This window comes from Elgaria multicarinata, chromosome 6, assembly GCF_023053635.1.
Source record: "Elgaria multicarinata webbii isolate HBS135686 ecotype San Diego chromosome 6, rElgMul1.1.pri, whole genome shotgun sequence".
Classification (NCBI taxonomy): domain Eukaryota; kingdom Metazoa; phylum Chordata; class Lepidosauria; order Squamata; family Anguidae; genus Elgaria; species Elgaria multicarinata.
This window is the reverse complement of record NC_086176.1, coordinates 118,870,013-118,891,921: the sequence shown is the minus strand read 5'-3', so window position 1 is coordinate 118,891,921 and position 21,909 is coordinate 118,870,013. Positions and strand designations below refer to the sequence as shown.

General features: G+C 44.2%; 1 protein-coding gene across 1 annotated transcript; it reads left to right on the top strand.

Moving 5' to 3' along the window:
• Positions 1 to 1,645: 1,645 nt before the first annotated feature.
• DCTN3 (dynactin subunit 3) lies at positions 1,646 to 17,533 on the top strand. The gene is made up of 7 exons (XM_063128721.1): positions 1,646 to 1,800; positions 9,993 to 10,077; positions 11,435 to 11,521; positions 11,897 to 11,980; positions 12,935 to 12,993; positions 16,785 to 16,844; positions 17,092 to 17,533. The coding sequence occupies exons 1-7, from the start codon at positions 1,690 to 1,692 to the stop codon at positions 17,179 to 17,181; spliced, it is 576 nt and encodes a 191-aa protein (XP_062984791.1). The 5' UTR covers positions 1,646 to 1,689; the 3' UTR covers positions 17,182 to 17,533.
• Positions 17,534 to 21,909: the final 4,376 nt, after the last annotated feature.

The window sequence follows — 21,909 nt, the reverse complement described above, 5'->3', positions numbered from 1 at the left end:
GGTCCTCCGGTCCTGCGCAAACTGTCACTGGGGAAATAAAAAAAAAAAGCCGCTCCGCCGCGCTGCCCCAGCTGGCGGACTGCGCGCAAATGGCGGAGGCGGCTTGACCGAAGCCGCTGACCACTCCCCCTTAGCACGCCTTTTCCTGACCAGTGCCGACCGCAGTGACCTCACATCCTCCCACACGTACTCCGAATTACCGCGGGACAGCAGGAAAAGGCGCCCTAAAACTCACTTTTTTAAAGTCGGGAGAAAGAGGCTTCACCGCGGGATAACGGCGGATCCTCGTGAACGTCATCTGGAAGCCTCGACGTGACTGCGGAAGGTAACGCGCGCTAGAGCCTCGTCTAGTAACGCCCCTAGATGAACAGGTGTGACCCCTGGACGATCCAGGGATAAACCTTAGGTCTAGATATGGCCTATGCCATAGTGGCTAAGCATTTTGAGCTAAACTATGGCCACATTCAGAAGATACCTTAAACCATGGCTTTAACCATGGTGACTAAGGCAAAAAGCCTTATTCACAGTGGTTAAGAACGTGGTTTAAGGTGTCTTCTGAACATGGCCCAGCTTTCTGTCTTAACCACTGTGGTTAAAGCTGTGGTTTAAGGTGCCTTCTGAACGGGTCCATTATGGCTTACCATATCGTGTGAACCATGGCTTAGTGTGATGTGTGGACCATTCCTAACCATGGTGGCTACATAACCACGGTTTAAACACACTAACCATTCGCCACAAAAGGGTTAGTGGCCTAACCATGGCTTAACGTGTTGTCTGAACAGGCCCAATCTCTCTCTCTCAGCCTCATCCTGCCCTCCCCCACATCCTGTAATATGGGAAATGAGATACTGACCTACTCTACAGGGCTATTTTAAGGATAATTCAGATTCTGTCTTTGAATGCCCTAAAACACTGCATAAATGCTAAGAATAATTGCTATTAAAATGCTGAATAAGCCTTGTCCCTTCATGGCACAGTCAGCATCAGGACAACCTCCCTCATCACCTCTATAACATTAAGGCTGCAGTCCTATAGCCACTTGCCAGGGAAATGGAAGCCATCCTCAATGGGGCTACTCCTGAGTAAACATATAGTACGACCCCCGTGTCTCGATGAGGCTTCCTTTGCAGACGGGATCCAGCCTCCCCGCGCTGGCCTCCTTCGAGAGCCTGCCTGAGGAAGGGTTCCGTGGAACCCGAAAGCGCACACGCCTTCCCCCCACCAACCCAACGCGGGCTCCCCTCCGCCCCACAAATCCCACCCCGGCACCTCCGAGGCCTTGCATCAGGCAACCAGGCCGCACGGTCCCCATAGCAACCCTGGGTTCCCCATAGCAACGCCGAAGCCCAAGAAAGGCGTTTCCCGTTTTTAAGAGGAGGGACGTCCGGTCTTTCTGGCTCCCTTCCAAGCTCCTACCATAGAGATGCAAACGTCTAGAGCGGCGCACGTCTCCATGGAGACAGGGCCACACGGCACCGGCATTTCCGGTCTACGACCGAACAGGGCTTCCGGGCCTCACTTCCAGATTCAAAATGTAGAGAGGCTTTAACCATAGAGATACTAAATGTATAGAGCATTTGCCTCTGTGTTCCTCCACCCCCCCTCCTCTCTCGTCCGGCTATTTCCGGCCAAGCCGCTTCCGATTGGCTCCCCTCCTGGCGGGCTTCCGGTGCCTCGGGAGTGGCCAAGATGGCGTCGGCGGCGTCGGAGGTGCAGCTGCTGCAAGGCCGGCTCGACGCCTTGGAGGAGCGCGTCTTCGGGGCGCCCGCGGGGGCCGAAGTGGCCGGTGGGCCCCGGAAGGTAACGGCTGCCCGGGCCCTGTCATTATTCAAGCGTCCCTAAAGCCCCGCGGCCCTCCGGATGTTGTTGGACTACACCACCCATCATCCCTGCCCCATGGCCATGGTGGCTGTGGCTGATGGGAGCCCAACAAGATCTGGGGGCTGCAGTGGACGCTGGGGTTGTTTAGCTTTGAAAAAGGGAGGGAGGGAGGGAGGGAGGGGCGCAGAATTACGCCTGGTGAGGAGGAAGCGGTTGAGGCGGCGTTTACACACACACACACACACACACACACACACACACACACACCATCCTGTTAGCAGAACCACCTCCATTTTTAACGGGAAACTGTAAAATCTCCATTGCACACCAAGCAAAATGTCATAATGCCCTGTATGAGAATGTCTCCTTGTGTGCGTCCTTGCATCCTTGATTACTAATATAAACAAGAGTCCTGGCTCCAGCTGTCTGTGTCGAAGTTAACTCTCTGTAACTTACTGTCAGGCCAAAGGTATTGTTTACAGGACTGTTTAGCATAATTAGCTATGCCTCAGTGTTATGTTCTGATTGGTTAATGCTGCTACTGGGCCCTGCCCCTTGAAAGCTTTAATACTGTACCAAATTCCCTATGTCTTTTGTCTGATTGCTCCTTTTGAAGAGACCAGGCCTTGATTACTAATCAATAAAGCGCTTTTGAACCCTCTGTCGCTGGAATGGTGGAGTCGTGCTTAAGGGCTGTTTGGATCTCGTCCTTGGGCGAAAAGAACATTGATCTAACAATCCTAACACTAGATCCCAACGGGGTCGTCATCCCATGAAGCTGATTGGTGGGAGAAATGGGACAGATAAAAAGGAAGCACTCCTTTTTCATACAGTGCAGCGTTAAACTATGGAACTCACTGCCACAGGATGATATACCAACTGCGCCCTTCTCTGGACGGAGATAGCCTAGCTACAGTTATCCATGCTCAACCTCTCCTCTGGATTACTCAATACGTGGGGCTGCCTTTGAAAAGGGTCTGGAAACTTCAACTGGTACAAAACAGGGCAGCACGGTTACTAACAGGGACTGGCGGACGAGACCACATCACGCCAGTCCTTTTCCAGCTTCATGGGCTGCCAGTCCAGGTCTGGGCCCGATTCAAAGTGCTGGTATTAACATTTAAAGCCCTAAACGGCTTGGGACCAGGTTATTTGAAGGAACGCCTCCTCCCATATGTACCTGCCCGGACCCTAAGGTCATCCTCAGGGGTTCTTCTCCGTAAGCTCCTGCCAAAGGAAGTGAGGCAGGTGGCTACCAGGAGCAGGGCCTTCTCTGCTGTGGCACCCCGGCTGTGGAATGAGCTCCCTAAGGAGGTTCGCCTGGCACCTACACTATATTCTTTCAGACGCCAAGTGACGACCTTTTTATTCTCTCAGCATTTTAGCAGTCTATACATTTAATTTTAACTTGGCTGTTTTAAATTTGTAATTTTGCATTGCTGCTGTTTTTATCTGGTTGAGCTTTTATATTGTATTTTATATTATGGGTTTATACTGTTGTTTTATACTTTGAATGGTTTTAATTTTTGTGAACCGCCCAGAGAGCTCCGGCTATTGGGCGGTATAGAAATGTAATAAATAAATAGTGATGGCCACCAGTGTGGGTATTATTATTATTATTATTATTATTATTATTATTATTATTTATATAGTACCATCAGTGTACATGGTGATGTACGGAGTAAAAACAATAAAATAGCAAAACCCTGCCGCATAGGCTTACGTTCTAATAGAATCATAATAGAACAATAAGAAGGGGGAAGAGAATGCACCAAACAGGCACAGGGTAGAGTAAAACTAACAGTATAAAAGTCAGATCAAAATCAAGTTTTAAAAGCTTTAGAAAAAAGAAAAGTGTTTAGCTCAGCTTTAAAAACTGCAATTAGACTTGTAGTTCGCAAATGTTCCGGAACAGCGTTCCAGGTGTAAGGGGCAGCGGAGGAAAATGGACGAAGCCGAGCAAGGGAAGTAGAGACCCTTGGGCAGGTGAGAAACGTGGCATCTGAGGAGCGAAGAGCACGAGCGGGGCAATAGTGTGAGATGAGAGAGGAAAGGTAGGAAGGAGCTAGACTGTGAAAAGCTTTGTAGGTCAACAGGAGAAGTTTATATTGGAGTCTGAGGTGAATTGGAAGCCAACGAAGAGATGGGCGGATTCATGGAGGAGAAAGCCATCGGCAGCTACTATTTATTTTTGATTTATTTGTAACATTTATGCGCCGCTGAATATCATCATCATCATATATTTGTTACCCGCCTCTCTCTCTGTATTGGGGCGGGGTACAACACAAATGTAGACACCATACAATACATGTAATTGATTAAAATATTTAAAACTAATATATTATTTATTTATTTAAAATATTTCTATCCCGCCCTATATCACTAAGATCTCAGGGCGCCGTACAGATAAAAACATACAGTATAAAACAATAAATATACACAGTTAAAAACAAATTAAACCATGACCCAAGTTAAAACAATATATAATTTAAAAGCAATAGATGCAGTTAAAACAATGTGCCAGTGAATTTAACCATCAAAGGCTTTGTTTAAAAGCCATGTTTTTACTTGGCGTCGAAATGCAATCAATGCTGGCGCCAATCGGGCCTCCAAGGGGAGGGCATTCTGTTGGGTTATTGTGCCAGAACTTTTCTCTCTCTGGAACTCTGTTTGTGCTCAGAAACAAACACACATCACGCAGGTCTTACACAGCAGAGCTGGTTTATTTCCTTCAGGCTTCTGTGCAGTTCAATTCAGATCAGTTCAGATCAGCACACTGAGGCATACACAGAGAGCAGTGATCATAGAGCAGTGATCAGTAAGCAGTGATCATAGAGCAGTGATCAGTAAGCAGTGATCGGTTCCATTTTACACAAGTGAGAAACTATATACATATCTTACACAATTCTTATCTACATTACATACAGCTGTGATGAGGCTAACTTAGAATCTTGGCAAGGTTCCCAGAACAGCCTCTATCTCAAGGTAATTACCCACAGATAGTCTTTCTCTGTTTAACCCTGAGATAGCCATACACACACAATTTTAATGACTAAGCAAGTATTTCTTTTCATATACTTAACAGTCCTCCTCTTGCGCATGTTGTTTAAATTGCGTTACAATCTGAGACCCAGCTTTAAAGCATCTCTTTTTGTTTTACCATTGAACGTTCCACCTGTCCTTTCTCATTTTGTTTTACTTTGAATACTCATTTACTGGTAATGGCTTTACGACCTTCAGGTAAAGGTACTAGCTCCCACGTTTCATTTTTTTCCATTGCTCTGATTTCCTCTGACATTGCTTCGTGCCAGCCCTGAGCTTCTGTAGGTTCCATTTCCTGAATTTCCTCAAATGAAGTAGGTTCATAGGCTATTAGTAAAGCTCTATGAGAAACCTGTTTGCTTTGGTATTCATCTGAATAACGAATTGGAGCTTTTCGTTCCCTTTCTGGTCGCTTTGGCATAGTTACAGGCACAGTTTCCTCCTTTACAGTTTCTTCCCCCTCCCTCTCTTGCTGAGATTGTTCAGGAATTTCTTCTGTTTCTACAGCTTTCTGTTCTACAGGCAAACTTACATACTGTTTTGTTTCCTGCATTTGTTCATGAAAAACTACATCTCTGCTTACAATTACACTTTTGTGATATGGAGACCACAAACGATAGCCTTTTGTTTGTGTATCATATCCCAACAGTTTACATTCTAAACTTCTTTGAGCTAGCTTTCCTGGTCTGTTTTCTTTCTGAATATGAGCAAAACATTTACTTCCAAAAACCCTTATATGTGACACTCTAGGTTTTCTTTTGTAAAACATTTCATATGGGGTTTTTTCATGTACAGAGTGGTAAAGCCTGTTTAACAAATAATTTGAGGTGGACAAAGCTTCTGCCCAGAACAGATTAGACAATCCTGACTCTTTCAATAGAGCTCTTAACATGTTCTGCAAGGTTCTGTTTTTCCTTTCTGCAACTCCATTTTGAAATGGTGAATATGGAGCAGTAAGGTCATGTTGTATACCCTCATCACTGAGGAATTTTTTAAATTGGTTGCTAAGAAATTCACCTCCCCGGTCCGTTCTTAGATTAGCTATAGGTTCTTTAAATCTATTTTTACTCCACTTAACAAACGCTTTGAACTTTCCAAAAGTTTCACTCTTCTGTTTTAACACATACACAAATCCAAATCTACTGTAATCATCAACAATAGACAAGAAAAATCTGTTTCCTCCTTGACTTGTCTCAAAAGGACCTGCAAGATCTGCATGAATTAATTCAAAAATTCTTTTTGTTGTTCTCTCACTATGTTTTGGAATGTTTGACTTATGACACTTGGTTTCACTGCATACATTACATTCTAGATAGTTAGAACATGGTTTGATTTTCACCCCTTCACACAATTCTGGAATCTTAGAAATTGTTTTATAGTTAGCATGACCAAACCTTTTATGAGTTAAATGGATACACTCTTGGTGTGGTTTGCAATTGGCTATTGTTTTTGTTGTGACTTTGCTGGCTACAACTTCATTTTCTGTACAAATATTAATCACATACAAAGAATCTTTCATTATTCCCTGCACACACACCTTGTTTCCCTGTTTTATAGTACAATTTTCTTCAGTAAAACAAACCTCATACCCCATTTCTGTTAACTGAAACACACTTAGAAGGTTTGTTTCCAATTCTGGTACATATAAAACACTTTGTAGTTCAACTCCCAGACAATCAAAATATACATTACCCACACCACAAATCTGGATTTTTGTTCCATTTGCAAGGGTAACACACTTTTGCTCTGAAGTAGAAGTTTCCAAGGTTACAAATGAAAGTTTGTCTTTTGCCATACTTATTAAAGCCCCAGAGTCCAAAAACCAAGGATTCATTGTCTCTTTGACTCTTGCTAGAAGACACTTCTTTTTTGATTCAGCTTCATTCATGTTGTTTTCTTCTCTCCACTTTGCTGTCAACAGCTTTTTCTTCTTGTTGTTGCAATCCCGCCTTAAGTGTTCTGTGGAACCACAATTAAAGCATTTCCTTGCCTTTAATGCAGCCACCACATCAGAAGATTTATGGCTTTGTTGAAATTCAGCCACAGGATGTTTAAAACTCTGTTGTTTTGAAGCTTGTCTTCTTTCATAGGTTTCCAGTAGTTTTCCAGCTACATACTCGAGGGTTAAATTTTTCTCCTCTTTCCATCATGGTGACAACCGCGTCGTACGATAAATCAAGACTTGACAAAATCACATAGACTTGGTGTATAGTTGTAAACTCCATCCCTCGTGCCCTGAGTTGATTGAAGAGTTCTCTCATGCTTTTCAAATGGTTTGACATAGACTCCCCTGGTTTCAGCTTCATTCCATACAGCTTCCGGGTTAGAATTATTTTACTGCCCGCTGTTTCTCTTTGATATACAGCTTGTAGCGCATTCCAGCACTCTTTTGATGTATTCAAAAACTGAATGAAGGAAATTTGAGAGTCTTCCACAGCTAATGCAATAACTGCCATTGCTTTTGCATCGTCCTTAAACCATTTAGCATTCTGTGGATCTGCTCTATCTGGTGGATCCTCTGTGACTACATACCACAGTTCAGCCTGAATCAGATACATTTGCATTTTGTAAGACCATAATGCATAGTTAGAGTCATTCAGCTTTTCTAACAATTGATGCAAACCAGACATATTAGCTCCTGCCATTCCCTCTGCTTTAGGAATTGGTATCTCACCGTCCTCCTGCTCAGAGTCCTCCTCAGAGTCAGCCGACTGAGATTTTTCCTCACTTTGCAGCACTGGCTTTAGCTTGATGTCTTCCTTCATCAACAGTTTTCTGTTTTAGCAGACTCCTGGTTCTGGTTCTGATACTGCACCGTTCCCACCAAGTTCTGGTTCTTCTGCCTGGGTTAGGCTGGCGTAGGCTTCCTGGACTGGACTGGGCTGGGCCCATAACCTTTGTTGGGTTATTGTGCCAGAACTTTTCTCTCTCTGGAACTCTGTTTGTGCTCAGAAACAAACACACATCACGCAGGTCTTACACAGCAGAGCTGGTTTATTTCCTTCAGGCTTCTGTGCAGTTCAATTCAGATCAGTTCAGATCAGCACACTGAGGCATACACAGAGAGCAGTGATCATAGAGCAGTGATCAGTAAGCAGTGATCATAGAGCAGTGATCAGTAAGCAGTGATCGGTTCCATTTTACACAAGTGAGAAACTATATACATATCTTACACAATTCTTATCTACATTACATACAGCTGTGATGAGGCTAACTTAGAATCTTGGCAAGGTTCCCAGAACAGCCTCTATCTCAAGGTAATTACCCACAGATAGTCTTTCTCTGTTTAACCCTGAGATAGCCATACACACACAATTTTAATGACTAAGCAAGTATTTCTTTTCATATACTTAACACATTCCACAGTCGGGGTGCCACCACAGAGAAAGCCCTCTCCCTTGTCCCATCATAATGTATATGTTATTAAAAGCAGCACATTATTAAAAGGCATCTTAAAATTCAACTGGAGGCCTGCCGGAAGAGATCTGTCTTTATGGCTTTCTTAAATTCCAGAAGACTGTTAAATTGACAAATCTCCCGGAGGGTCATTCCATAATCTGGGAGTGGCAGAAGAAAAGGTCCTTTGGGTAATAGTTGTCAGCCTTGTTTTTGTTGGCTGGAGTAAATTCTTCCCAGAGGACCTGAGTGCGCGGGGCGGATTGTACGGGAGAAGGCGATCCCGCAGGTAGCCTGGACCCAAACCATGTAGGGCTTTAAAGGTGATAACCAACACTTTATACTTCACCTGGAAACTAATTGGCAGCCAGTGAAGGGATTTTAAAACTGATGTAATATAATAGAATCTCTCAGCCGTTCACACCATTAAAACAGCATTAAAATACTTCCAACTACGATGGAGGAGCAATAAAATGGAGTGGCTTAAATATTTTATATTACTTACAGCCCAGGAAAAGCATAATGGCTATATGCTACTAGTCCTGATGGCTGTATGCTTACTTCCAGTATCAGAGGTTGTATGCCTGTTGCTGGGGAACATGGGTGGGGGGCTGCTATTGCACCCATGTCCCGTTTGTTGGTTTCCCATGGGCAGCTGGCTGGCCACTGTGTGAACAGAGTGCTGGACTAGAATCATAGAATAGCAGAGTTGGAAGGGGCCTATAAGGCCATCGAGTCCAACCCCCTGCTCAATGCAGGAATCCACCCTAAAGCATCCCTGACAGATGGTTGTCCAGCTGCCTCTTGAAGGCCTCTAGTGTGGGAGAGCCCACAACCTCCCTAGGTAACCTAGGTAAGATGGACCCTTGGTCTCATCCAGCAGGGCTGTTCTTATGTAGATCCTGTATAGGAGGCACCAGGGCTGATGACCCTCAGAAAGAGAATAAAAAAAACCCCGTGATTCAAGAACTGGAGGGAAGAAAGGACACGTAGGCCTAATCAGTAGGTCGCCGCCTTGGTGTCTATATCTGTCACATTTATGGATATTAGGCTGTGCCTTATTCAGCCAAAACTTTTGCTTTTGTCTTTGGCTATTCGGTATAAACATGCAATAAATAAATAAATATCGGACACCACAACATCTCTTTAATAAAGGATTGTATAATTCAGCAAATTGCCTGCACTGCAACACAACTAATGCTTCTTTTAAACACGTTTTTGGCAATGTCCAGTAGTTGCTGCTTTTTATGGGGAGGTTATTATACAGGAAAAAAATATACTGGAACAGTCTTTATTATTCACTAATGTACATGCTCTGTTAAATTATCTACCTGCTTCATGGAAATTAACAAATGGTCAGCATAAATAGATTCTCGGCACCATTTTGAGAGCTAAAAGACTAATATTACAACATTGGGAGGATAAACACTCACTTCCTATAATGCCGTGGTTTGAGGACCTGGCAACACTTTCAATATTTGAAAAAGTGGCTTATAGACATTTACCTTCAAATAGATACATTTGGATATTTGGTCCACTTCTGTTGCAGCCTAGTGTATAATTGTTAGAAAGAAATTTGTATTATGCAGTTCATACAAATCCATGTACGCCTATTTTAAACATGAAAAAAATATTTGGGGTGCCTACTGCCACCACATTGGGGACCTGTGCTGGGGTCCCTTGCTGTATATAATTGATCTTCTTGGTCGTTAACAGGATGTTTTCCTTTCTAGATTGCAGATGGCTTGGTCAAAGTCCAGGTGGCTTTGGGGAATATTGCAAGCAAAAGAGAGAGGGTTAAAATTCTTTTCAAAAAAAGTAAGTACTTATACATTTTTTTTTAAAAAAAATAGTTTTGAACATAAGAGGTATGCTGGATCAGACCAAGGGTCCAGCATTCTGTTCACACTGAGGCCGACCATCTGCCCATGGGAAACTCACAAGCAAGACACAAGTGAAACAACACCCTCCAGCCCATGTTCCCCAGTTTGAAGTACGCTCAAGAACAAATGAAATGAAAGGATTTATGATTGCTGGGTATTTCAGAAGTCTGAAGAGGCTGTTTTAGAAGGGCACTGTGGTCACGGGTGGGAGAAAGATGGAGAGAGAAGTAGTTTCTTGAACATAATGTGTTTTCTTTCCCCCCGAATGTTGCTGTGAGTGGCAGGAATCTTCTTTTGCCTTGGAATGAGGCTGTGGATGTATTCAGTGGCAATAAAATAATTAAAAGGGGTTAACGAAGAGTCCTGGAAACTGTTTTCACTCTCATATATAAGACATGGCGGGGAGAGACAGTAAAGAATATTTATTTCGTGCATTTCTAGACTGCCGACATTTTAAGATCATCTAGTGAAACCCTTTAGGTACACCCACCTGTTGAGGTAAGGTGGGTGATGACTGAGTATTGCACCGCCTTAGTAAGGCATCTTGCCAGGCTTTAAATAGCATGAATCATAGAATAGCAGAGTTGGAAGGGGCCTACAAGGCCATCGAGTCCAACCCCCTGCTCAATGCAGGAATCCTCCTTAAAGCATCCCTGTCCAGCTGCCTCTTAAAGGCCGCTAGTGTGGGAGAACCCACAACCTCCCTAGGTAACTGGTTCCATTGTCATACTGCTCTAACAGTCAGGAAGTTTTTCCTGATGAAGGGAGGAATATAAATGTTCCAAATAAATAGATAGACGCATGGCATCTGTAATTTTTTCTCTGCACATAGTAAAAATGTTCCTATTGCCCATGGTTTGTTGTTGGATTGACTGTAGTTGTTTAACCCATAAACAGCCCAGAGTTTCTGAGTTCATATGTCACAAAACAATCCAGCAACACAGTGTTCCTGGATTATTAATTGAAAGTGGAAACGGATACTATGCGGCTCATGTGCTGCGCTTGTCCCCGTAGTTCCTGGGTTAAACAACCCAGGAATTACCACCATGACATATGAACCGGGTTGTAGTCTGCTTAAAGCCATCTAGTGATTTTGAGGCTGAAGCTGAATGAATCTTGACTTTCATAGCTCACATTCCTGTCCGTCATTCATTCCTAGAAAATGTATTGAGAGTTATGGGAGCTCATAATGGGCTGTTTGCTGCCAGTTATTCTGCCTAAATTAATATTTTCCTGTTGTTACAATGTTCCAACGTTCCAATTCTCTCATTATTTTCAATTTCTGATCCAAGTTGAAGATATCATAAAATATTTGGATCCTCAGTATATTGATCGAATGGCCATTCCTGATGCCATGAAGCTGCAGTTTATCTTGGCAGGTAATTCATGAAATGCTTTTGTTTTTTAAACTTAGATGTTTGTTCTTAAAGAACATTATATTGCTGTGGGGGAGGGGGGTCAGCTTTATTTTTTATTGCGGTGCATAATTAAAAAGAACACTTGTGGTCTGAATGCCATAGTTCTAGTTATTTTTTTCCTGTGTTCTTCAGAGTCAAATCTTACACTTACCTGGGAGTAAGCCCCGTTGAACTCGGTGGGACTTCTGAGTAGATGCGCATAGGATTGCACGGTTCAGCATTCTTGTATTTTGTTATCACCTGATGGTTCATCTGCGATGGTGGTCATAGGATGTGTGATCTATTGCCATTTAATGACAAAGGTCTGATGTTTGTCGTTGTGTCCTTCTCCACCAGAAGAGCAGTCGATCATGGCTCAGGCAGCACTTCTGGAGCAGGTGAACAGCCTGCAGCCATTCCTGGATAGTGCACATGTGAAAGGTGAGTCTGTCTCTGTCCTTTGCCCCAGGTACCAGGTTCTCTGCTTGTACCAGGAGCTAACCTGTGGGGAAGAAGAAGGACCAAGGGGACAGGAGCAGGCAGAAGTAACATCGGGGCCTGCTCCTGCTGGACTCTTCCCCCCCCCCACAGGGCAAACTGCCATCTTGGCCCTGTGGGGAAGAAGAAGGACCAAGGGGACAGGAGCAGGCAGAAGTAACATCGGGGCCTGCTCCTGCTGGACTCTCTCTCTCTCTCTCTCTCTCTCTCTCTCTCTCTCTCTTTCTTTCTTTCTCTCTCCTCCCTCCCTCCCTCCTTGATTCCTTTTCCTAGTGTGTCATGTCTTTATTAGATTGTAAGCCTGAGGGCAGGGACTGTCTTTTTTGCTAAGTGTAAGCCGCTCCGAGAGCCTTTTTTGGCTGAGGAGCGGGGTATAAGTATGATAAATAAAATAAAATAAATAAGGTCCATATCTGTTGCACAGTTCCCCAAGTATTGCAGTTGTTTTGATTCTGATTCATATTAGGTTACATTTTTACATACTTGCCTAAGTATTAACATTTTCATAATAAAAGAATGCCGTTTTCTTATTTTGTAAGGTTGTTACCTGTACTGGGCTCAGGCTATTTATCTTTTTAGAAGAATGTAGGCCTAGCCCAGTGAAGTCCCTGGTTGTGCTTTTTATATTGTTTTTTGTATTTGTGTTTTTAGACTGTTGGTTGTTTTATTATGGTTTTAATTTTTGTGAACCGCCCAGAGAGCTTCAGCTATTAGGTGGTATAAAAATGTAATCAATAAATAAGCCTTTGCTATTTGCCACCTTCCCTCCTATGACTAATCTTCTAATTGTCTAATAAATCTAAGGTGGAAGCATGTTTAAAAGATGGCATAACTGATGTTCATGGACACCACTCCTGAGAATCAAGTGCCTGACTGTCGTTCTGCTGTCTCTTGCAGCTGCTCCTGACCATGCTGCTAAACTGCAGAGGCTTTCGCAGATCCACATTCAGCAGCAGGTAGGCTGGATGCTTGAGGACAGCAGAGAATCTACGCTGAGTTTAGGTTTTCTCCTCCGCTCTTATGTCAGTTGAAAAGCTTGGCAGCTGCAGGCACAACTTTGCTCTGGTTTAGAGTCTGCCGTCCCAAAGAGGGAAGCAAAGCCCTGGGCGCCATTCCTTACATTGGGCTGGGTTTGTGTCAAAGATAAATTGAGTATGGTTCGGTGGGATTGATATGGCAGTTCATGATCCTCTTGGCAGCACAATCCACAAACAAAGCCAACTGAATTTTCTGGAGAAATGTCTGTGCCTGCTTGCCTCTGGGTTTTTCTCCCTTCCCTTTTCTGAGGTTTGCAACAGTTCGTTTCTTTAGAGTATTTTCATACGCCATCTTTCAATAAAACATTCTCAAAGTGTTTAGTTTTACATAATAATAATAAGTAACGTCTAAAATTTCCACTCACGTTTCATGTATGCTATTTGGCCATCACACACAACCACAGTTTAGCCTGATGGAAGTGAGCCACGATGAGCCTCAGGCTCACGCACTTTGCTGCTTCCTCTGTTTCCAAGCGCTGCTGGAGAGAAGGGAAGGAAAGGAGCCTCTCGTGGAAGCACTGAGTCATTACTGACTCTTGGAGGGACGCCAGCTTTCGCTGACGTTTTCTTGGCAGGCCTTATAGCGGGGTAGTTTGCCGTTGCCTTCCCCAGCCATTATGACCTTTCCCCCAGCTAACTGGGTACTCATTTTACCGACCTCAGGAGGATGGAAGGCTGAGTCGAACTAAGCCGGCTGCCTGAAACCAGCTTCCGCTGGGATCAAACTCAGGCTGTGGGGAGAGTTTCAGCTGCAGAAACTGCTGCTTTACCGCTCTGCACCACATGAGGCTGGAAAGAAGAATTTGAAAACATTTCGCTTCCATTCTTCATCAGCCATGGTGTGTTGTGAACAGGCCAATGTCAAATCATGTTTGAACCACATTAACCAGTTTTTCAGTTCAGACCCGACAAGGTGTGATTAAACAAAATCAGAAGGGAAAAATCCCCAATTCCTAGTGTTCAAACTAGAGATGCGAAGGCCCAGAAAAAAATTGAGGACCATTTTTTCTGAGGACCATTTTTGAGGGGTTTTTTTTAAAAAAAAATTGAACAGCTTTGAATTATGAAATACTTCAGTTTAGAATTCAAGACAAAGTATTTATACACTGTTACCCAGCTTTTATTTTCCCCCAAATGATTTCAAAAAACTATACAGTAACAGTTTTATAGAAAGACTAGAGATGTAAAATGTCCGGAAACAATGAAGCCATGGGGGGGAATGTTTTTTATTCCTCTCTGTAAGATTCCCAGCCTAGTTATTTCTTTCATTCCTTATTAAAATTACTGATCTAAAGTATATTTTACTGATAGACATTTATGCTCAGTTTCTCAACATGTGAGTAGAGTCACCATTGTGCATTCCTGCCAGGAAACTTGCATACTTGATAATTTGGGTTTTGTTCCTCCATTTCTGATGCTGTTGCCGTCATTTAATGTAGTTCTAAGCTGTTCAGACAATAAGTACAAATTTACTAACTGAGTTTACTTTTAAGAGTTTTAAAATATAATGATATTTTTATGAGCAAACTTGGTTATACATAAAATCACTTTAGGAACAGAAAGTCTGCTTTATGTTCTTAAACTAGCCTGCCTTGCCTTGGTGCTCTCTGGATGTTTTAGACTACAGTGCCCAGCATTCTTGACCATGCCCAAGGCTGATGGGAGCTGAAATCTAAAATATCTGGAGGGCACTGAAATAATAATAATAATATATTTATTTATTTGTTAACCGCCTCTCCCTCTTGATCGAGGCGGGGTACAACACAAATAAAACCACCATAAAATACATACAACTAATTCAAACGTTTAAAACCAGTGCATCATTAAAAGCAGCACACCATTAAAAAATGCATCTTCAAATTCAGCTGGGTAGGCCTGCCGGAAGAGGTCAGTCTTTATGGCTTTCTTAAATTCTGGAAGACTGGTAAGTTGATGAATCTCTCCCGGCAAGCCGTTCCACAAACTGGGAGCGGCAGAAGAAAAGGTCCTTTGGGTAATAGTTGTCAGCCTTGTTTTTGTTGGCTGGAGTAAATTCTTCCCAGAGGACCTGAGTGTGCAGGGCGGATTGTATGGGAGAAGGAGACCCGGCAGGTAGCCTGGACCCAAACCACGTAGGGCTTTAAAGGTGATAACCAACACTTTATACTTCGCCCAGAAACTAATTGCCAGCCAGTGAAGAGATTTTAAGACTGGTGTAATGTGGTCACCCCTTGGTGTACCGGTGACCAACCTGGCTGCCATATTTTGAACTAGTTGAAGTTTCTGGACAAGGCACAAAGGTAGCCCTATGTAGAGCGCATTGCAGAAGTCAAGCCTCGAAGTTACCGGTGCGTGCACAACCGTCTTTAGCTTTCCAACTCTAGGAAGGGGCGCAGCTGGCGTATCAGCCGAAGCTGATAGTAGGCACTCCTGGCCGTCACATCTATCTGGACTGTCATTTGGAGCGACGGATCCAGACGCACCCCCAAGCTGCGAACACAGTCTTTCAGGGGGAGTGTAGCCCCATCCAGAACTGGTTGACACACCTCCAAACCCAGGTTATGGCCTTTGACAGCAAGCACCTCCATCTTGTCTGGATTCAGCTTCAGTTTGTTTTTCCTCATCCAGATATCTAAAATATCTGGGGGGCACAAGCTGGGGAAGACTGTCTTAAAGCAACAGAGTGACTATAGATCTGTAAAGAGCGCTAAAAAATAAGTGTTGCTTATTTTTCATTTTTTCCCAAATTTCTTTTTTTGGGGGGTGGGGGGTCCTGTTTTTTTTCTATGGCCAAAAAAATTCTGAAAATTGTACATCTCTTGTTCATACTAGAGAAGGTGTGGAGGAGGAATGCACAAGCCCAAGGTTCACTGTGGCTTGTTCTCACCACACTAAACTATGGTTTAGTATGATGTCTAAACTTGGCCTTTGAGTCTTATAGGCGTCATTAGGAAGATGGCACCCATGACTCCTGGCTGAGGAAGACTGCTGTGAAGGAAAAAGTCCTCTCCCCAGATGTCTTCTTGCTGCTGTTGTCTGGGACAGGGATGGGTAGCTTCCAGTCCGCAGAGGTCCTCCACCCAACCTGTGGAGTCTTTTGGCCTTCCTTGAGAGGGCAGGGCTCAGCCAAGATCCTTTCGTTGTGTTGAGAGAGGCATGGAATGTCTCTTGGTGGCTCTGGCACCCCCATTTACATCGTCCAGCCTACAAAGGCTCCAGTGGGGGGACTGAATTGCCCCCCCCCCACCTTAAAATAGTCCCCCAACGTGGCTTAGCAAGACCCACAGAGGACTATCCCAGCTCTTGGAAGTGCACTACTGAGCACTAGGTCTCAGTAATACTGGGGTCCAAAAGGAACACAGCTTCTCATCTGGCCTGATCCCCCCGCATGTCCTGTACTCTGCCCACTCTGCAGACTAGGCATAGGACTCTGCTCTTTTCAGATTAACTTTCCGGTAACGCTGTGATGTGTTGGGGTGCAACAGAGCAGCAACACCGCCAACGAAAGACCCACATCCCTAACTCCGTTGATCCTTGCACGTGCGAGATCAAACCGTGGGTCAAGAAATGTTGCGGTGCAAAGGAGAACGTTGCACAAAACTCTGCAACATAGCAACCCTTCTGTGGGCAGCAGTACTTTCAAAGTTCTGGTTGAGCACTAAAACACCAATTCGGCAAGGTGGGGAAATTGTCAGGCGAAGACGTTTGACAGGACTCTTCTGATGTTGCAGGACCAGTGTGAAGCAGTGACTGAGAATGTCCGGTTGCTCCTAGAAGATTACAACAAAATGGTATCCTTTTTGCCGTAGCTTCGTCTGTGGGGCGGTATATAAATGTAAATAATAATAGTAATTTCCATTGGCTGGAGTGCGCCAGCCCCCAGGGGTGGGTCGCTTTCCCTTCCCGCCGAGTGGGTGAAACCTGCCCCTCTTTTGCCACTGCTGCTGGAATCTTTGGGGGGCTCTGCGCTCTCTTCTGGTTTTGCTCTTGTGTTTCTCGAGCTCTCCCGTTTCTCCTTTCCTTAACTGAGTCCTCCAGACACTTCTCCTTTCTAAACAGTTTGTCCAGTGGGATGAAATGCTGACCCAACTGGAAGCAGCAAAGCAAGCGAAGCCTGTGCCAGAGTGAGGGCAGGGCTGGAGCTAGGCATCCTGGGACCGGTGGCCATCTTGTGTCCTTGTCTGACGTTTCCTATTAAGGTAGCAGCAGCCTTTCCGGACTGAACTTGTCGATGAGAGTTGCTGGGACTTGGTAGCAGCCCTGGGCTTCGACTGGCGGTGATACCATGGATGTCATCCTCCTCCAAGCGGCATCTTGTCCTTCCCAGACCTTACAGTGTGGCTAAATATCTATACATTTTTTTTCTTCCCTGGCTTAACAGTTCCACTTTTAATTTATTTTGAATCCCCATTCAACCCGTGAGAGCGCATGGCCTGTCCGACTAGTTACTGTGGACCACAATAAAATCCTAATGACCCCCCAGTGGTGCTGTGGCTGATGTCTGTTCCTTACGGGGGTCTGCCTTTGTATCTCATTCGTTACTCGTAAGAATTGACATCCCCTGTTCTGAAGGCGCAGGGCAGGTGGTAATAATATTAAAGCATACACTTACAATATAAGTTAAAACAATAAAGACATCATTACGTTTGATCTCCACCCTACAACACTTCATCCTTATCTGTGGAAATAATATTGTCCACGGCTTCCAAAAAATGATCATTTGGAAATCTGCTAATTCTCAGGAGGGAGAATTTCACCAATAAGAGGTATTTATTTATGTGAATATACCCGGTCACTACATTCAACATCTAAGGTCCTCCTCCGGGTGCCTACTCCGAGAGAGGCTCAGAGTGTGGCAACGAGGTACAAGGACTTTTCGGTGGTGGCCCCCAGACTATGGAACCATCTCCCTGACAAGGCTCGCCTGGCACCAATGCTGCTATCTTTCCAGCGCCAGGTTAAGACTTTCCTCTTTGCCCAGGCATATGGCGGCACATCTTAATTACCCACATGTTTATTATTATTATTATTTATTTATATAGCACCATCAATGTACATGGTGCTGTACAGAGTAAAACAGTAAATAGCAAGACCCTGCCGCATAGGCTTACATTCTAATAAAATCATAATAAAACAATAAGAAGGGGAAGAGAATGCAAACAGGCACAGGGTAGGGTAAACAGGCACTGGGTAGGGTAAAACTAACAGTATAAAGTCAGAACAAAATCAAGTTTTAAAAGCTTTAGGAAAAAGAAAAGTTTTTAGCTGAGCTTTAAAAGCTGCGATTGAAGTTGTAGATCTCAAATGTTCTGGGAGAGCGTTCCAGGCATAAGGGGCAGCAGAAGAAAATGGACGAAGCTGGGCAAGGGAAGTGGAGACCCTTAGGCAGGCGAGAAACATGGCATCAGAGGAGCGAAGAGCACGAGCAGAGCGAGATGAGAGAGGAGAGATAGGAAGGAGCTAGACAGTGAAAAGCTTTGTAGGTCAACAGGAGAAGTTTATATTGGATTCTGAAGTGAATTGGAAGCCAATGAAGAGATTTCAGCAGTGGAGTAACATGGTCAGATCGGCGAGCCAAGAAGATGATCTTAGCAGCAGAGTGGTGAACAGAAACCAACGGACTGATGTGAGAAGAAGGAAGGCCAGTGAGAAGAAGGTTGCAGTAGTCCAACCAAGAAATAACCAATGCATGAACAAGCGTCTTGGCAGAGGAGACAGACAAAAATGATCGAATCCTGGCAATATTATACAGGAAAAAACGACAGGATTTAGCTACTGCCTCAATATGAGGAATAAAGGAGAGCGAGGAATCAAATATAAAGCCAAGACTACGAGCTTCCTTGACTGGAGAGTTTAGTTTTTTAACGGTTAGTTTTTTAACGGTTTTTAATGCCATTCTAAGACATTCAGATTATTACAACAACAGTTTATTGCAGTCAATAGACCATTCCAACAAAAATTACATACAAAAGGACTGAGCATACAGTTAGCTATTAAAAAGACAAGTAATCACAGAGGATCTAATAGAAATGGCCAAGTTCAATAATTTGGCCATTTGCTCGGTGATTGATTTGTCTGAGTTCCAAAGTAGAAGGGACATTAAGAATTCAGTTGGGTGACCAGGAAAAGATTGTAAAATGGGGTTCAGAAGATCATTCCTAGCCCCTTGGTAAAATCTACAGAACAGTAACACGTGTGATACAGTTTCCACCTCAGTATTGTTTCAGGGACAGCATCTGTTGAGCAGTGAGATTTTGTTGTATCTGCCATCTAAAAGTTTAGAGGGAAGGATGTTAAGTCTGGCTAGTGAGAATGCTGTCCTGTATTTGGGGATTGTTAACCAGTGCAGGTAAGGCATCCCATCTTTGCAAAAGGAGACTGGTAGTCCTAGGGACTGCAGGCAGCATGGACCCCAAGCAGCACTCTGGAGGACTTGCATGTCTATATCAAACAGCCTCTGTTTCACTAGTGATTTGGCACTAGCTAAATCCCTTGATAGTAACATAGGAGATGAAAGCCCTACTGAGTTGATTTTGCTTGTCATGGCCTTTGACCAGGGAGATTCAAAATGGTCTGACAGTATCTTGGATACCAGGGAATTTGTTGGACACCCCCCCCCCCCTGATTATCCTGATTAACTCCATTTTAAATCTAGGTTGCAACACAACAAAATGTGGGGAAATCAAAGAGGGGTGAAGGCAAGGCACCGTGCCTCCTCCTTGCAACCTGTGGCTTGATGGAGTCAGTGGGATCCATTTGCCCTTGAGGTACCTTGTGTGATCCACCTGCTCCGTTGGTGCAGTTTGCAAAGGCTGCTCTGCTGTTTGGAATGAGTGCCCCGGAAGGGCCTTCTAGTTGTGCAGACAGAAGGCCTTTGGGTACATCTCACTTCTGAGACGCTGAAACATTTTTATTCAGCCAAGCTTTTACCGTGTCACGTTTACACTTTGTCTCTAGTCTGGCTTCACTTGGATATTTTATTTGATAGACTGCTTTTAAATGTAACTTAAACCTGAGGCCTATGGTTTGGGTCAACCCACCAACGGAAGCACAGTGATGTTCATATTCTGCTGCTTAAAATAAAACCCCATCCTGCGGTTTTGCCATGGGAATGGCTCCTTCACAGCGGGTGTAGAAGTTTGTAATCTTACGATAAGGAGAGAAGCAGGCAAGCATTGTTGCTGAGCTGGGAGGCCACGGAGGGAGGACGTTGGAAAGGGATTTTGCTTTTGCTTCTGCCTGTGAGACTTTCCAGAGCTCTGCCATGGCTTTGGCAAGGAAACGATGGTAAACCACACCAACCCTCTACTTCTTCACCGCTGGCATTGTACGTGGTAAATCACCCGGGGGGGTGGGGGCTTCCTTTGCCCTTCCTCAATAAAAGGGGGGATTTCAGTACCTCAGGAGATGGACTGATGTTCTTATTATTGATGGTATTATTGCATAGAAAAGAAACAGAGGTGCCTGCCTCAGTTGATGTATTTAGATGCTGTTAAGGGCTCCTGCAGCTTTAACTGTTGGGATGAAGAGGGAATTTCACCAGGTGCTGCATGCGTTCCGAAGACACCTGCTGAAATTTATTTATTACTTATTTATTCATTTAGAATATTTATATACCGCTCCCCATTGAAAAATTTCGGAGCGGTGTACAAGGTAAAATGAAAATAAAAACCGAATAAAACAGTTAAAACAAAATTTAAAAAGAAGCAAAAAACAGAAATCTAGAAAATTCCCTTTTCCGTGCAACTACTAAAGATACAGGAGCCCTGTCCTCTTTTCCATATAATCACCCTGATGCTGGGGATCCTTGTGCATTGTAAAAAAAAAACCTCCAAAAACCCAGTTTCGGTTAGCCCTTGGCTTCGCCACTGGTGACCCTCCTCCTGCTCCTCCAGTCTTATTGGCCACCAGCCAACGCTGCAAAAAAAGAGATGAAATGCATTACCCCAAAACAGTGGACACCAATTTGCATATGCTGCTTTGTATACCTGGGTGAAAATTTAGAAGTAATTACTGAAATTACGATCCATCTCAGCACTGCTTGGAGAACTACGACCAGGTAACTGGTGTGCTTTGCTCAGCCTGCCATCTAGGATGAGATATACAAGCAGGATACAACACTTTGAAAACAGTTTGGAAACGGTATATGGAGTATGTCCTGGGCAGGATCTACTCTACTGCTTTAGAATCACAGAATCAGAATAGTAGAGTTGGAAGGGGCCTCTAAGGCCATCCCCTGCTCAGTGCAGGAATCTGTCTTAAAGCATCCCTGACAGATGGTTGTCCAGCTGCCTCTTGAAGGCTTCTAGGGTGGGACAGCCCACCACCTCCTTAGGTAACTGGTTCCATTGTTGTACTGCTCTAACAGTCAGGAAGTTTTTTTTTCCTGATGTCGAGCCGGAATCGGGCTTCCTGTAACTTAAGAGGGTTTATAATGGTACTGACAACGCACTCCATATGCCGTTTTCAAACCGTTTTCAAAGTGTCTTTGGTGTAGATCTGGCCCTGGACCCCCCCAACAGATGTCAATACTGTTCTAAACCGTTATAAAGCAGTTGTGTAGATCCTGCTCAGGGCAGCTTCAAGGCCTTTTAGCTGTTCCTTCTGCGGGTTCTTTTATCTTTCTACATGGCATGGACTGGAAAGCTCTGGTTGGAATGTTGGAATGTTACAAGGATGCCAGAAATCTGACAAGGGACGGAGTGATGTACGGTTTCCTCCGCTCTGGCCTGCTCTGCAGGACGCTGGCCTTCGGCATTTACCCTGTGGGCTTTTAGCAAAAGCAAGTCCAGGGCCCTCTTGTTTCTGGGATCTTTTGCAGAGGAAGCTCCCCTGCGTTGAGATCTGTCTCTGAGT

Coding starts and splice junctions, on each gene's coding strand:
- DCTN3 (XM_063128721.1), top strand. CDS start 1,690: ATGGCGTCGGCGGCGTCGGAGGTGCAGCTGCTGCAAGGCCGGCTCGAC. Junction 11,522..11,896: donor GCTGCAGTTTATCTTGGCAG/GTAATTCATGAA, acceptor CTTCTCCACCAG/AAGAGCAGTCGATCATGGCT. Junction 12,994..16,784: donor AGATCCACATTCAGCAGCAG/GTAGGCTGGATG, acceptor CTGATGTTGCAG/GACCAGTGTGAAGCAGTGAC.